General features: G+C 35.5%; 1 protein-coding gene across 1 annotated transcript in view; it reads right to left on the bottom strand.

Annotated features, from left to right (window-relative positions):
* ATRNL1 (attractin like 1) overlaps nucleotides 1-15,850 on the bottom strand; it is an 806,361-nt gene that overhangs the window by 243,570 nt on the left and 546,941 nt on the right. Inside the window, exon 27 of the mRNA XM_059398662.1 lies at nucleotides 10,128-10,235. Within this exon, the coding sequence (XP_059254645.1) occupies nucleotides 10,128-10,235 (108 nt within the window). The remainder of the gene's footprint in view (nucleotides 1-10,127; nucleotides 10,236-15,850) is intronic.

Here is a 15,850-nt window from a genome sequence, read left to right as displayed (position 1 = left end):
ATAGATGTATCAGAAGTAATTATTCCATATTGCACCTTACATTTTCTCCTGACTGTACAGATGTGGAACTCTGTGGCACATGAGTCAAATTTAATTTAAAAGAAATCCATTTCTTAACTTACTACATTATGAACACTCAAAAAATATTTACAGAACAGTAATAGCCAGCTAACCTATGGCTTTGTATTGAAGTTAAACACTGAATTTTAAGAAAAACCAAACAGAGAAACTTTAAAATTACTTTGATTTTTAGGTTTAAATAAAATCCCTAATGCAATTTCAGAGCCTAAGTTTTGGAATTCACCGTGTAAGCAAATCAATAAACCACATTGTACTGTTATGTATATTTAAAAAAAGAGATTTGGACCAGTTTCCAGTGTACTGTAAAAATGGAAAACAAATTTCACATATATATGTATATGTATGTATATACATTTCAGATAGATAACTTCCACTTAATAGTAATTATCACAAAATGCTTAGCAAAGGAAAAAAGAAAATAAAATTTTAAACATTCTACTTCTACTGCTATTATTTTCTAAAGGAAGATACTAGCAGCTGCTCAGATTTATTTCTGATGTTTAATTTTACAGGAAGAAATAAAGAAACAATTTAAGCTCTAAAACAATCTACTGAACAACAATGTTTTCAGCTTATATTTTTTTAAATCTATATTGTGGATTTATTTAACATGGTTAGACATATGTAGCTATAGGGAATTTCAATTATCAGAAATCATAATTATTTACCAAGAGAGAAGAAACCTATTATGGGATTTAGGATTTTAGGCATGGGGCATGAAGGTACTCAATTAATGAAATTACAACCTTAATAAAGTAAATGTTAAAATATTATATATTTCCCCAAATTGATCTACAGATTCAACACAAATCCTATCAAAATACTAGTGGGCTTTATTGTAGCAATTAGCAATTCTAAAATTAATGTGGAAATTCAGAGACCTTAAAGAACCAAAACAATCTTCAAAGAGAACAAAGATGAAAGACTCATAATTTAGAATTCTAAAACTTACTACAAAGCTATAATAATCAAGATATGTGGTACTGTCATATGATAGACCTATCAAACAACGGAATGTCATTGAGTGTACAGTAAAATAAATCCCTACACCTATGGTAAATTGATTTTCAACAAAGGTCCCAAGATCATTCAATGGGGAAAGAATTTTTTTCAATAAATAATAAAAAATTACCATATGACCCAGCATTTCTATTCTTAATTACATGGCCAAGAAATGATACTTGTACATAAACATTCGTAAAAGCATTTTTCAGTGGGCGGAGGAGCAAGATGGAATGACAGAGGAGTAAGATGGCAGAAGAGTAGAAGACTTAAATACCATTGGTTCCCAGGAGTTCAGCCAGATAGTTATCAAACCATTCTGAATATCTATAAAATCAACAGGATGTAAGGGAATAAGAGAAGCAATTATAGGAACAGAAAAGCAACCATAATCTAGAAGTTTCAGGTATCTTCTGATTTGGTTAGTGTATATTTTTCTGGGGCTGTTGCTACCCTGTTAATATTTTGTTCTCTCATTCATTTATTCTTATCTGGATAAAATGACAAGGTGGAAAAACTCACCTCAAGAAAAAGGAACAAGAGGCAGTACCAATGGCTAGGGACCTAATCAATATGGACATTGGTAATGTGTCAGAACTAAAGTTCAGAATGACAATTATCAAGGTGCTAGCTGGGCTTGAGAAAAGCATGGAAGATACTAGAGAATCCCTTTCTGGATAAATAAAATTCCTTCCTGGAGAAATAAAAAAGCTAAAATCTAACCAATTTGAAATAAAAAAAAGTTATTAATAAGGTGCAATCAAATATGGAGGCTCTTACTGCTAGGATAAATGAGGCAGAAGAAAGAATTAGTGATACAGAAGACCAAATGATGGAGAATAAAGAAGCTGAGCAGAAGAAGATAAACAACTACTGGACCACTAAGGGAGAATTCAAGAGATAAGTGATACCATAAGATGAAACAATGTTAGAATAATTGAGATCCCAGAAGAAGAAAGAGAGAGAGAGGGCAGAAGGTATATTGGAGCAAATTATAACAGAGAATTTCCCCAATTTGGCAAAGAGAACAACCATCAAAATCCAGGAAGCACAGAGAACCCCCCTCAAAATAACAAAAAATAGGTCCACACCCTGTCCTCTATTAGTAAAACTTAACAATTCTCAGTGACAAAGAGAAAACCCTGATAGCAGTTCGGGACAAGAGGTCTGTAACAAACAATGGTAAAAATATTAGATTGGCAGCAGACCTATCCACAGAGACCTTGGCAGGCCAGAAAGGACTGGCATTATATATTTAGAGCACTAAACAAGAAAAATATGCAGCCAAGAATATTATATCCAGCTATGCTGTCACAGAAAATAGAAGGAGGGGTAAAAAGCCTCCAGAACAAACAAATACTAAAAGAATTTGCAAACACCACACCAGCCCTACATAAAATATTGAAAGAGGTCCTCTATATAAAGAGAGAGCTTAAAAGTAACAGACCAGAAAGGAACAGAGACTATATACAGTACCAGTCACCTTACAGGCAACACAATGACACTAAATTCATATCTCTCAATAGTTACTTTGAATGTAAGTGGGCTAAATGCCCCAATCAAGAAGATAAAGACATAGGGTATCAAAATGAATTTTTAAAAAACCCACAAGGGGTGCCTGGGTGGCTCAGTGGGTTAAGCCACTGCCTTCGGCTCAGGTCATGATCTCAGGGTCCTGGGATTGAGCCCCATTGTCGGGCTCTCTGCCCAGCGGGGAATCTGCATCCCCCTCTCTCTCTGCCTGCCTCTCTGCTTGTGATCTCTGTCTGTCAAATAGATAAATAAAATCTTAAAAAAAAACCCACAAAAACAAGAAAAGACATTGTTATGATGTCTGCAAGAAATTCATTTTAGACCCAAAGACACCTTCAGATTTAAAGTGAGAAGGTGGGAAATAAGTTACCATGCTAATGGACATCAAAAGAAAGCTGGGGTGGCAATCCTTATAACAGATAAATTAGATTTTAAGCCAAAGACTATAATAAGAGATGAGGAAGGATACTATATCATACTTAAAGGGTCTGTCTAACAAGAAGAACTAACAATTTTAAATATCTATGCCCCTAATATGGGAGCAGCCAGTTATATAAACCAATTAGTAACAAAATCAAAGAAACACATCGACAATAATACAATAATAGTAGGGGAATTTAACACTCCCCTCACGGAAATGGACATATCATCAAAACAAAAGATCAACAAGGAAATAAAGGCTTTAAGTGACATACTGGACCAGATGGACATCACAGATATATTCAGAATATTCCATCCCAAAGTAACAGAATACACATTCTTCTCTAGTGCATGTGGAACTTTCTCGAGAATAGATCACATCCTTGGTCATAAATCAGATCTCAATTGGTCCAAAAGACTGGGATCATTCTCTGCATATTTTCAGACCACAGTGCTTTGAAACTAGAACTCAATGACAAGAGGAAAGTTGGAAAGAACTCAAACACAGGGAGGCTAAAGAGCAACATACTAAAGAATGAATGGGTCAACTGGGAAATTAAAGAAGAATTGAAAAAATCATGGACACAAATGAAAATGAAATCACAATGGTTCAAAATCTGTGGGATAAAGCAGAGGAGGTCCTGAGAGGAAAGTATATTGCAATACAAGCCTTTCTCAAGAAACAAGAAAGGTCTCAAATATACCTACACCTAAAGGAGCTGGAGAAAGAACAGAAAAGAAAGCCTAAACCCAGCAGGAGAAGAGAAATCATAAAGATCAGAGCAGAAGTCAATGAAATAGAAACCAAAAGAACACTAGAAGAGATCAACAAAATTGAGAGCTGGTTCTTTGAAAGAATTAATAATATTGATAAACCCCTGGACAGACTTATCAAAAAGAAAGAGAAAGGAACCAAATAAATAAAATCATGAATCAAGGAGGGGATATCACAACCAACTCCAGAGAAACAAAAACAATTATAACAACATATTATGAGCATATACACCAGGAAATTTGAAAATCTAAAAGAAATGGACACATTCCTAGAGACTTATAAACTATCAAAACTGAACTAGGAAGAAATAGAAAACCTGAACAGACCCATAACCAGTAAGGAGATTGAAGGTGTCATCAAAAATATCCCAACAAACATGGCGTCCCGGGGGAATTCTACCAACATTTAAAGAAGAATTATTACCTATTCTCCTGAAACTGTGCCAAAAATAGAAAGGGAAGGAAAACTTCCAAACTCATCTTGAGAGGCCAGCATTACCTTGATCCCAAAGCCAGATAAAGACCCCATCAAAAGGAGAATTACAGACCAATATCCCTGATGAACACAGATGCAAAAATTCTCACCAAAATACTAGCCAATAGGATCCAACAGTACCTTAAGAGGATTATTCACCACGACCAAGTGGGATTTATTCCTTGGTTACAAGGTTGGTTCAACATCCACAAATCAATCAGGGTTAATTAATTTAAAAAAGGACAAGAACCATATGATACTCTCAATAGATGCTGAAAAAACATTTGACAAAGTACATCATCCTTTTTTGATCAAAACTCTTCACAGTGTAGGGATAGAGGGTACATAACTCAATATCACAAAAGCCATCTATGAAAAACCCACAGCAAATATCATTCTCAATGGGGAAAAACTGAGAGCTTTTTCCCTGAGATCAGGAACATGGCAGGGATGCTGTCACCACTGCTATTCAACATAGTACTAGAAGTCCTAGCCTCAGTAATTACACAACAAAAAGAAATAAAAGGCATCCAAATTGGCAAGGAGGAGGCAAACTCTCACTCTTTGCAGATGATATGACAGTTTATGTAGAAAACCCCAAAAATTCCACTCCAAAACTGCTAGAACTCATTCAGGAATTCAGTAAAGTGTCAGGATATAAAATCAATGCAAAGAAATCAGTTGCATTTCTATAAACTAACAACAAGACAGAAGAAAGAGAAATTAAGGAGTCAATCCCATTTACAATTGTACCCAAAACCATAAGATACCTAGGAATACCTAACCAAAGAGGCAAAGAATCTGTACTCAGAAAACTATAAAGTACTCATGAGAGAAATGGAGGAAGACACAAAGAAATGGAAAAATTTTCCATGGTCATGGATCGGAAGAACAAATATTGTGAAAAATGTCTATGCTACCTGAAGCAATATACACATTTAAAGCAATCCCTATTAAAATGCCATCAATTTGTTGCAAAGAAATGGAACAAATAATCCTAAAATTTATATGGAACCAGAAACAACCACAAATAGCCAGAGGAATGTTGAAAAAAGAAAACCAAAGTTGGCAGCATCACAATCCCAGACTTCAAGCTCTATTACAAAGCTGTTATCATCAAGACAGTATGGTACTGCTATAAAAACAGACCCATAGATCAATGGAACTGAATAGAGAGCCCAGAAATGGACCTTCAACTCTATGGCCAATTAATCTTCGACAAGCAGGAAAGAATGTCCAGTGGAAAAAAAGACAGTCTCTTCAACAAATGGTGTTGGGAAAATTGGACAGCCATATGCAGATGAATGAAACTGGACCAACCAGAGTCAAAATGGATGAAAGACCTCAATGTAAGACTGGAATCCATCAAAATACATTAGGAGAACAAAGGCAGCAATCTCTTTGACCTCAGCCCCAGCAACCTCTTCCTAGAAACATCGTAAAACCAAAGGCAAGGGAAGCCAGGGCAAAAATGAATTATTGGGACTTCATCGAGATCAAAAGCTTTTTGCACAGCAAAGGAAACAGTCAACAAAACCAAAAGACAACTGACAGAATGGGAGATGATATTTACAAATGACATATCAAATAAAGAGCTAGTATCAAAAAAACTATAAAGAACTTATCAAACTCAACACCCAAAGAACAAATAATCCAATCGAGAAATGGGCAGAAGACATGAACAGACATTTCTGTAAAGAAGACATCCAAATGGCTAAAAGACACATAACAAAGTACTCCTCATCACTCAGCATCAGGGAAATACAAATCAAAACCATAGTGAGATACCACCTCACACCAGTCAGAATAGCTAAAATTAACAAATCAGGATATGACAGATGTTGGCAGAGGATGCGGAGAAAGGGGAACCCTCCTACACTGTTGGTGGGAATGCAAGCTGGTGCAGCCACTCTAAGACAGCATGGAGGTTCCTCAAAAACTTGAGAATAGAGCTACCCTTTAAAGTACACACATGGTCCTGTAGCCAACAACTGATAAAACAAAATGAGTTACTTGTCCCCCTCCCCTGAGTTCAAAACATAGTGATAACATATAAGTTATAAGAATTCTTCTGGTTGTCAGAACACACGCAGCAATTCATACAGAAACTTGAAGTAACAGTTGGAAAGATAGAAGGTGGTTAGACCTCTTATAGGAAGTAAATCGTGTCCTGCATTAGGAGAGGGTCAGAGTCCACGCTCTGCCTGGATAGGTGATGCCTATCCCACCTGTGCATGGCAAGAAAGCAGCAGAAACAGCCAGTGTCAGCACAAGACTGCAAACTAATGATAGAGTAGCTTTAGAGCTCACCTGGGGTATAGAATCCCAGACCTATACATGTGGGGTTCTGGACAACCCGAAAGCATTCACTTCTCCCCACCTCAACTGTGGCGCTCCAACTGCAGCAGCGAGAGGCTACCATCTGGTGGGAATAATGCTTGGGAAGGAAGTACTTTAAAGTCTTGCTAGTGAAAGGGACATCCATGACAAATGAGCAGTGGTGACTGAAGCTAGATTATATATCATAGGCAGGTTCCTCTCCCCCAACCACTAACTGCTTAAAAGAGTACAATAGAGAGTCAAGGATTTTATCGTTCTTCCTAAGTGGATCTTAGTAGCTGAAATAAAATATGTGTACATAGAAAAAAGGAGACCTCTGAAGAGTGTAAGCACCATGAAAATAGAAATATGGAATGATCTACACCAGAGGAAGTCAAATATAAGGGAAAGCCCGTAGCAGTATTTAAATTAAATATGAATGGCTTCAGAAAGATGAGGGAGGATATTAGAAATATGAGGCATCCACAAGCAGTTATGAAAACAATTGCAGCTATTGACAACAAAATATATCATTGTTGATACGAAGTCAGTGAATAGGTTAAATAACAGAAGGATACACTCTAAGAAAAATCAGTATACTGGAATGGCAGATTGAGGAATGTTCCCAGAGGCACCAGAAAGAATCGAAAGAGTAGAAATAATGAGAGACAATTAAGAAATACAGATGACAGGGGCACCTGGGTGGCTCAGTGGGTTAAGCCTCTGCCTTCAGCTCGGGCCATGATCTCAGGGTGCTGGGATCAAGCCCCGCATCAGGCTCTCTGCTCAGCAGGGAGTCTGCTTCCCCCCTCTCTCTCTGCCTGTCTCTTTGCCTACTTGTGTTCTCTGTCAAATAAATAAAATCTTAAAAAAAAAAAAAAGAAATACAGATGATAGAAGAAGTATCAAGAGCATCTAATGGGAAATCCAAGAAAGAATACGGTAAGAAATATTAAAAGAAATAGTAACCAAAGATTATCCAGAAAAATACAAAGTTATAGGACTGCAGATTTAAAGGGGGTATAGAATGCCAAATATGAGATAATGGGTACATATCTGAGAGAGATTTAAGAACATTGAGAAACAAGAAAATTCTGAAAGCCTGCAAAAAGGAAATGGAGATCATTTACGAAGGACAGAGAATCAAACTGACATCAGACTTGAGACAAAGGGGCAATTAATACCCTTGAAGTTCTGAAGAAGAGAACTTTGAAATTGAATTTTATATCTAATTAAATTGTTATTCCATGTGAGGACAAAATAAACATACTGATAGGCATTTGAGGTCTCAAAGAGCATGCCACATAAAATTTCTCTTTGAAAGGTATCTTGGAGGATTTATTACAGTGGAAAATAAATGAAATGCATGAGTAAGCACCTAGATATAAAGAAAAAGAAGGGTAAAGATAATTCACTGTTACTTAAATTTTAAAAGTACGCCCATATCTGGATTAATATTTCCAAGCAGTATTAACATAGGGTAGGAGAAACAGAAGGAGTTAAAAGCATATTAAAATATTAATTTTGTTTGAGACAGGCAGGGTGAAATATGTATTAATAAGCTTAGATGGTGATAGGGAAAAGAACCATCACTATGAATCTTGGTATGTAATGTGTAACCATCAGAAACAGAGAAATAGAATATGTAACACTGTTTATTAGAAGGACATCAATTTATCCAAGAGCAATAGGGAAAAAGAACAAAACAGAAGGGTAGTAACAATAAGAACAGCACACACATGTACACACACCTGCACACACAACGGAGCAGCTAAAATCATCCTTGGGAGTATAGTAATTATTGTCAACGTAAATAGATTCAGGCCGTTAATCAAAAGATGGACTATAGGATGGCAGGATAAAGTGAATAGTCACCTCTACAAGGGATAAGTAGGAAACAAAAGGATACAGAGAAGTTGGAAGTAAAGGAATAAAAGGACTAGCAGGCAAACACGAACTATAAGTAGAGGCAGAAATCTTTAAATTCTATATAATAAAATTTAATGTTAAAAATGACAATGATAAGGAAACAAAATCTGGAAGAAATAAAACAAAGAAATGGAAAGATTAGGAACACACACACCTAACGATACACTCTTGAGCACTAGTGAGCAGCAGCTAACACACCAGGGAGGTACATATGTACGGGAATTACATTTGCTCCTTACGTTTGTGAGTTTTCTAGTTCTTTGATTGGTCCCTTTCTTCTGTGGACTCTGTCTGTATTCTTTACATCCGTTTCTCTCCTGTGACTGTGTTTTCGCAGTGTTGGACAATGTTTTTAACAGATGAGGAGAAAAAGAAGTAGGATTCAAACAGTGCAGGTTTCCTATTTGTTAAAGATTTTGTACTAAAGTGAGGTGAGGCCAACATGAAATCAGAGCACTTCCTGTAACTTCCATTTAATCTTCTCTCATCTAACTTCTCCCCAAGTAATGGAAAATATACCTACTAATTTCCTAATGATCTGAGCTTCCATGGCAATCTGTGATCTAGAATAATAAATCAAGTACACAAAAATTCACAGAGAAATGTCCTCTAGAAACTGGCTCTTTGGATAGCATTTGCAAGGCCTGATTCAGTTGTTTAATTTTTTTTTCCCCCAAATAACTAAAGTGCTAGAGACAGAATCAATTCTATTTGTACCTAGGTTTTTGGAGGAGTCTATTTTTATATTCCTTGCTTTCCTTGAAGAAAAGCAAGATTTGAAAATAGCAACATGAAATTAGTCATATAAGGATATTTTTTAAAAAGGGAAAACAATTTTCAATTCTATAGTGTTTCTTAATCTTCCTACTTAAACGTCTTACCATCTGTGAAATAGAAATAAAAAATAATAAGCATATAACTAAATTACTATGCCTCAAAATGCTTTGATTAGTCATTAATCACAATCTGTGGATTTTTCCTCTCGGTGTGTTCTTATTTTCAGAAACCATTCCAGGCATTATTGCAGGAGACCAGTACAACATTTACTTGCACATAATGATTTCTCCTTCACTATACTCTATTTCTGCATGTGCAATAAAAAGATTATACTAATACAGCCATTACCACAAATGAAAATATTCACAATATTCTATAATTCTCAACATTCAAAAATGCAACTATGTGATTAAAATGCAACTCATTTCCACCTACCTGTTGTAGTCAACTTTGTTAATAAAGATAAATGTGAATTGGGAACTAAAAGGTGTTGGGCACTCCAAGGACTAAATAGAGGTGCTTTGTTTCTTCCATCATACCTGTATCTTAAATTCCTTCAGCTCCTACCTGTCAGCTCCAGGCTGCCAGTGAGCAGTCTGTCACTCTTGCCTAGACTAATAGACTCTCCAGTGGCTTTTGTTACAGCTCATGTCATACTATTAAAACTATGTGCCTTGGAAGTGGCATCACAAATGTAGCTGAATCTTGTCAACTCTACAAAATCAGACTCTATTTGGCTGTACAAGCAGATGCAAATTAGAGAAGCAATATAAGTATGCAAATCACAGCGGTCCCCTCTCAGTACCACAGTTCCTACCTCTAATGGCCCTCGCAGAAACTCTGCTTGCTCGGCTCCTACTTCCAGTGCAACATCAACAGAAGCAAAGGGACGGCTGGCCATCTGCTGTCGTTCTCGAAGCAATTGCTGCAGGGGGTTAAAAATGATTTGTTTAAAATAGGTTTAAAAACAGGAAATTCAACAAGATCGGTTTCCATTTTGAACAAATGGTACTCAAAACTTAGGAATCATCTGACACACACATCTATACCTAGATCACTAACATAAAAATTGTTTTTTCCCCATGGCCTGGGTCATTAATCCATAGAGGCTTTGAACGCATGATGACTGTAAAGAACTTTTCCCCTGACTTCTATCCCACAGACCTAATGAAATGTATTCAAAAGCATTCTGAAAACCCAAGATGGGAGGGCTAGTTCAGTAAAAGGCCCTGCTATGATGATGGATATGCCAAGTCTTCCCACTCAAAATAATGCAGCTTTTATCTCAGCTGAAGGTAAATACCAGTAAATGTGTTTAAGAAAAAGATAATAACAGTTTTCAAAAGGGGGCACCTAGGTGGCTCCATGGGTTAGGGCCTCTGCCTTCAGCTCAGGTCTTGATCCCAAGGTCGTGGGATCGAGCCCTGTGTTGGGCTCTTTGCTCAGCAGGGAGCCAGCCTCCTCCTCTCTCTCTGCCTGCCTTCCTGCCTGCTTGTGATCTCTGTCCGTCAAATAAACAAACAAACAAACAAATAAATAAATCTTTTTAAAAAAGTTTCAAAAGGCATTAATAGAGATTAAAGAAACATACACCTGCCAAGACTAAGTTTTGGAAGTCATCAAGAGTCTGTCAACTGCTGTGGAACCAGCAGGAATTGTTACTGACAGTGTTTGTAACTTGATTCAAACCGTCTGTGTTCATTATTTAAAACAAGCAATGATTAGTAGGTTACAAAAATTTTGTGTCAGGTCTTCTGAAGCACCCCCAGATATTTGTTTCTTTTTCCTTATGTCTACTCTGGGCTTTGCCCAAGCTAAAAGCAATAAACTATCAAGTCCCAGCCAACTACCAACCTAATTTATATTTCTGCCTTTCCTTGTAATTATAATATTCATTAAGTCATGATAAGAAAAAATTGATGACCAGCAGGAGATATTGCAAATCTTGCCCTTCTCATTCTACACAGCTAATAAAATTATTATTAAATATTAAAAGTGGATGAGCGATGCAATTAAATACTCTTTCAAATGAGAAGAAAATCCTATCATTGAAAAAGGCAAAATCCTTGAACACAATGAATAGCTTCATTATTCACAGAGATTTTTAAAGATTCACTGGCATTAACTTAAAACGTCAACAACTGGTATTTGAATGTAAATGTATGTCGCGTTGTGATGCATCATTCATAAAATTCGCTTTCAGTTGATGAAGGAACAAAAGCCAACACCTGATGGCAGTTTATTATTTAACATTTTTGTTTTAACACTTGTAACACAGCAGTGACAGTGTTCATGAAATGAGCGTCTAAAATATAATTTAAGGCCTTGCTTTGTCATTATTAAAAAGAGAACATCCACAAGCCAATATGGATGGATAGAAATAACACACTTATTATTGAGTAATAGTTTAAGTTCCTAAATTATATGTATATTTAAAAGCAATGAAGACACACTAAAAACATATTCAAAGGAAAAAGTGAATGATATTAACCACCAAATTATTCACTTAATATAACCTCAAAATTACATTATTAAAAATACAGCTGCTAGAAAATAGAATCTTGTTTGTGCCTTAGGAGTGGTCAATAGATCTGAACATTCTGTTTATACAAATGCAAATGTAACATTACTTCAGATGTCAAGGGATATCAAGTGTAGAAGACACAATGCTCTTTGTCTTTCAGATAAAAATGTACATACAGACGCACACATAGATATAGACACAGACACACAAACACATACACAAATATACAAACTATCTTTCCTATGGTAATGTACAAATTCCCATGAGAAAATTGTAAATTTTAATTTGGGTTTAAACACAATTTTCTAACATTTGTATTAAAAAGTTTCTTCATGTGGGGGTGCCTTGATGACCCAGTTGGTTAAGAGTCTAACTCTTGATTTCAGCTCAAGTCATGATCTGAAGGTTATGAGATTTAGCCCAGCATTGGGCTCCATGCTAGGTGTGGAGCCTGCTTAAGATTCTCTCTCTCCCTCTCCCTCGGACCCTCCCAACCCCTTTCTCTCTCCCTCTCTCAAAAAATTGTTTTTTCTTCATTTATACTAGTTCTCCTCATATTACAAATGACATCTCATATAATTGAGAGATTTTTTTCCTTCCACATTTTTATTTAAATCCAAATTGGTTAACATATAGTGTAGCATTGGTTTCAGGAGTAGAATTTAGTGATTCACCTCTTGGATATAATATCCAGTGTTCATCACAAGTCCTCCTTCCCTATCACTGATTTAGACCATCCCCCACACCCACTTCCCCTCCAGAAACCCTCAGTTACTTTTCTATAGTTAAGAGACTTTTAACAAAATGAACAGCTCTGTTTCCTTACCTTACCTTCTCCCTAGATCTAAAAGTAAAAGGTCTACAAAATATAGTGCATGAATACTCCATACCACAAATTGTAATGTAAGTCTATAAATATTCCAAATTCGCTATCTTTGACAAAGAATATATTTCTCTGGACTATAATATATTATTGTGAACCTCACTACTCATAATAAAGAAAAATCAATGACTATCTAATACTTTTGTTCATTTAAAAAAAGATTTGTAGAATACAAAGGTATTTTTAAAGATTCTAATCTGTCCTCTGAGGTTTGAATTTCCATCATTTTTTAAGAATCGAATGCTTCTTTTTTTTTTTAATTTTTTATTTTTTATAAACATATATTTTTATCCCCAGGGGTACAGGTCTGTGAATCACCAGGTTTACACACTTCACAGCACTCACCAAAGCACATACCCTCCCCAATGTCCATAATCCCACCCCCTTCTCCCAAACCCCCTCCCCCCAGCAACCCTCAGTTTGTTTTGTGAGATTAAAAGTCACTTATGGTTTGTCTCCCTCCCAATCTCATCTTGTTTCATTGAAAAAAAAAAAAAAAAAAAGAATAAGAAGAAGGGTAAATAAGAGTGAGGCAAATTCAATCAGGTCAGCTTGAAATCTTTAGGTGGTCTTTGAATTTGTTGAAAAGAAAAAGAATTCTGTTGCTACAAGAGTAGCGTTTAAAGTATAGTATATGCTTCTCGTACCCACTTAAGCCCCCATGTTGCAAAGAAGATGGGATTGGGAGGGAGACAAACCATAAGTGACTCTTAATCTCACAAAACAAACTGAGGGTTGCTGGGGGGAGGGGGTTTGGGAGAAGGGGGTGGGATTATGGACATTGGGGAGGGTATGTGCTTTGGTGAGTGCTGTGAAGTGTGTAAACCTGGTGATTCACAGACCTGTACCCCTGGGGATAAAAATATATGTTTATAAAAAATAAAAAATTATATTAAAAAAATAAAGTATAGTATATGAATAAATAATAATAGTTAAGCAGAAAAAAAAAAAAAGAATCGAATGCTTCCTACAATACTGTTTGCAAAATCAAGAAAAACACTATTCTTGCCCAAGACCATAACGCTGTAATACATAAAAAAAGACATGGTAATATAAAAATAATTAGGGCACAAGATAGTGTACTTTAAAAGATACAAATCGGGAATTAGCCAGACAAATTAACTCTGGGCCACTTAGTAGAGAACTAGTTTGAGGACTGGCTGAACACTGACTTTCTTACTTTAGAAAACTAATGCAAATATTTTGGCTGAAACTCAGAAAAGGTATGTCACTTTCTCCTGAAACACTTTTGCTTTGATATGATGGCCCTAAAATAATGAAGTGGAATAAAGTGAGATTCTCTTTGCTACTAATTTCTGGCGTTGAGCCATATCCTTACCAATTGTGTCCCCTCTTGCCAGGTAATGTCTGTATGCATTCCTTCCTGAATTTAGTCCCCTCTGTGTCAGAACAAATAGGATGTAAATGACATGCTGGTGACTTCAATATTGTCAAAGTTTATCTGACAGGTCATATAGTCAGACTTTGGAGTGAAGAGGTCCTGTGTCTGAACACCATTTTTTTTTTCTTCACTTATTAGCTGTTTGAGCTTAACCAAATTATTTAGAGCTCTCTAAACCTCAATTTTTCTCATTGGAATAGTTGGGATATTAACAGTGTCTACACCTACAACTATATCTCAGAGGATTCGTTTTGAATCCCAGCTTCTCCATCCACAAACTCTTGGGCCGTAGCCAAATTACTCAGACCTTTCTAATACTTATTATTTCTCTCCACAAAAATGGGAATAACAGTAATATCAGAAGGGATAAGGCACTGAAGAAGAAATTCCCTTGAACAGCTCAACACAGAGACTGGAACATTGTGAGCACTCAGTAACTGTTCATTGGTACAATTATTATGTTAAATTTCAAGCACTAATTTTGTCTTTGAAGGTGGCACACTAATTACCAGAGGTCCATTTTCTTCAGCACTAGTGACACATTTTGCTCCACTACTCTCCCTTTTAACAATGTTGCAAATTTATGACACAGTTGTTAAATGTCATAATTGTGGTAAAATGAATTTAGACTTGGAACTGCTTTTTGCTATTTGTGACTAAGAATGATAAAACTTCAACCTACAAATTGGGAGGAAATATAGAATATTTTCTTAAGAACTTTTGAAATTAAATTAATTTTGTGATTGTGATTTTTATATAAAATGAATTTTAACATTTTGTACAGCAATAAGAGCCATAAAACAGATGATCTGTTTTATAACTAATCTGCTATTGCCAATTATTCAGCATAAAGATAAAGCCAAAAGAACAAATTGACCATAATACAATAGATTATAATCATGCTGCCATAAACACTGTGGTGAAGAAAATTTAAAAATTAAAAAGATGTTCTTAGTGTCATGTTTGTTGTCTATAATAACTATTTTATTATTCAAAATGTCTTACAAAACAAACCATGAAATTAAAAATAATATGAAAATCCTGGCTTAAATGTGGCAACCAGGAATAATCATTGATTCTATCAAATGTATATGATAATTTTTCTACTCAATACAACAATTTCAAATACTGTATCATTCTTCATAGTTCATACTAACCACCTTTCCAACAAAAGGCATACAACTCTCTAACAGATTTTACGAAAATAATCCTTAAAAATCACACAACAGAACAGTAACTAACTGTCCCCAGTTGTCTTCATGTCTCCTTCATGTCTCATAGACATTCTATGTCTAGGTCCTATTCATCCTCCTCCCCCACTTCCAAAGGTGCTTCAACTTCACCCCAAGTTTGAAGTAATCATTTCACTTATAAATTATTTACTACATTAGTATGGTACTATCTTCTAATATCTTTAGACTTTTCTGAAATCTTCCTTAAGGAAAAGATCTGTTTTTATTTGTTTTTTATTACTCACAGTGCTAGTTGGCAATCATTTGATGAATGAACAATTAATGAATGACTTAAAGTATAAAAATCTATATCATCCAAATGTGAGTGAAAGCAAGTTATGATAAAACTAATTTTAATTATGATTAAACCTTTAAAAGTATGTGTCCCCCCCCAAAAAAAAGTTTGTGTCCCTCATATTCTAGAAGTTTTATCCTCCAAACTAAACAGATATATATATATATATATATATATATATATATATATATATATATATATATA

The sequence above is a fragment of the Mustela nigripes genome, chromosome 4, assembly GCF_022355385.1.
Source record: "Mustela nigripes isolate SB6536 chromosome 4, MUSNIG.SB6536, whole genome shotgun sequence".
NCBI classification, from domain to species: Eukaryota; Metazoa; Chordata; class Mammalia; order Carnivora; family Mustelidae; genus Mustela; species Mustela nigripes.
The sequence above is the reverse complement of the archived record's forward strand: the minus strand, read 5'-3'. Positions and strand labels throughout refer to the sequence as shown.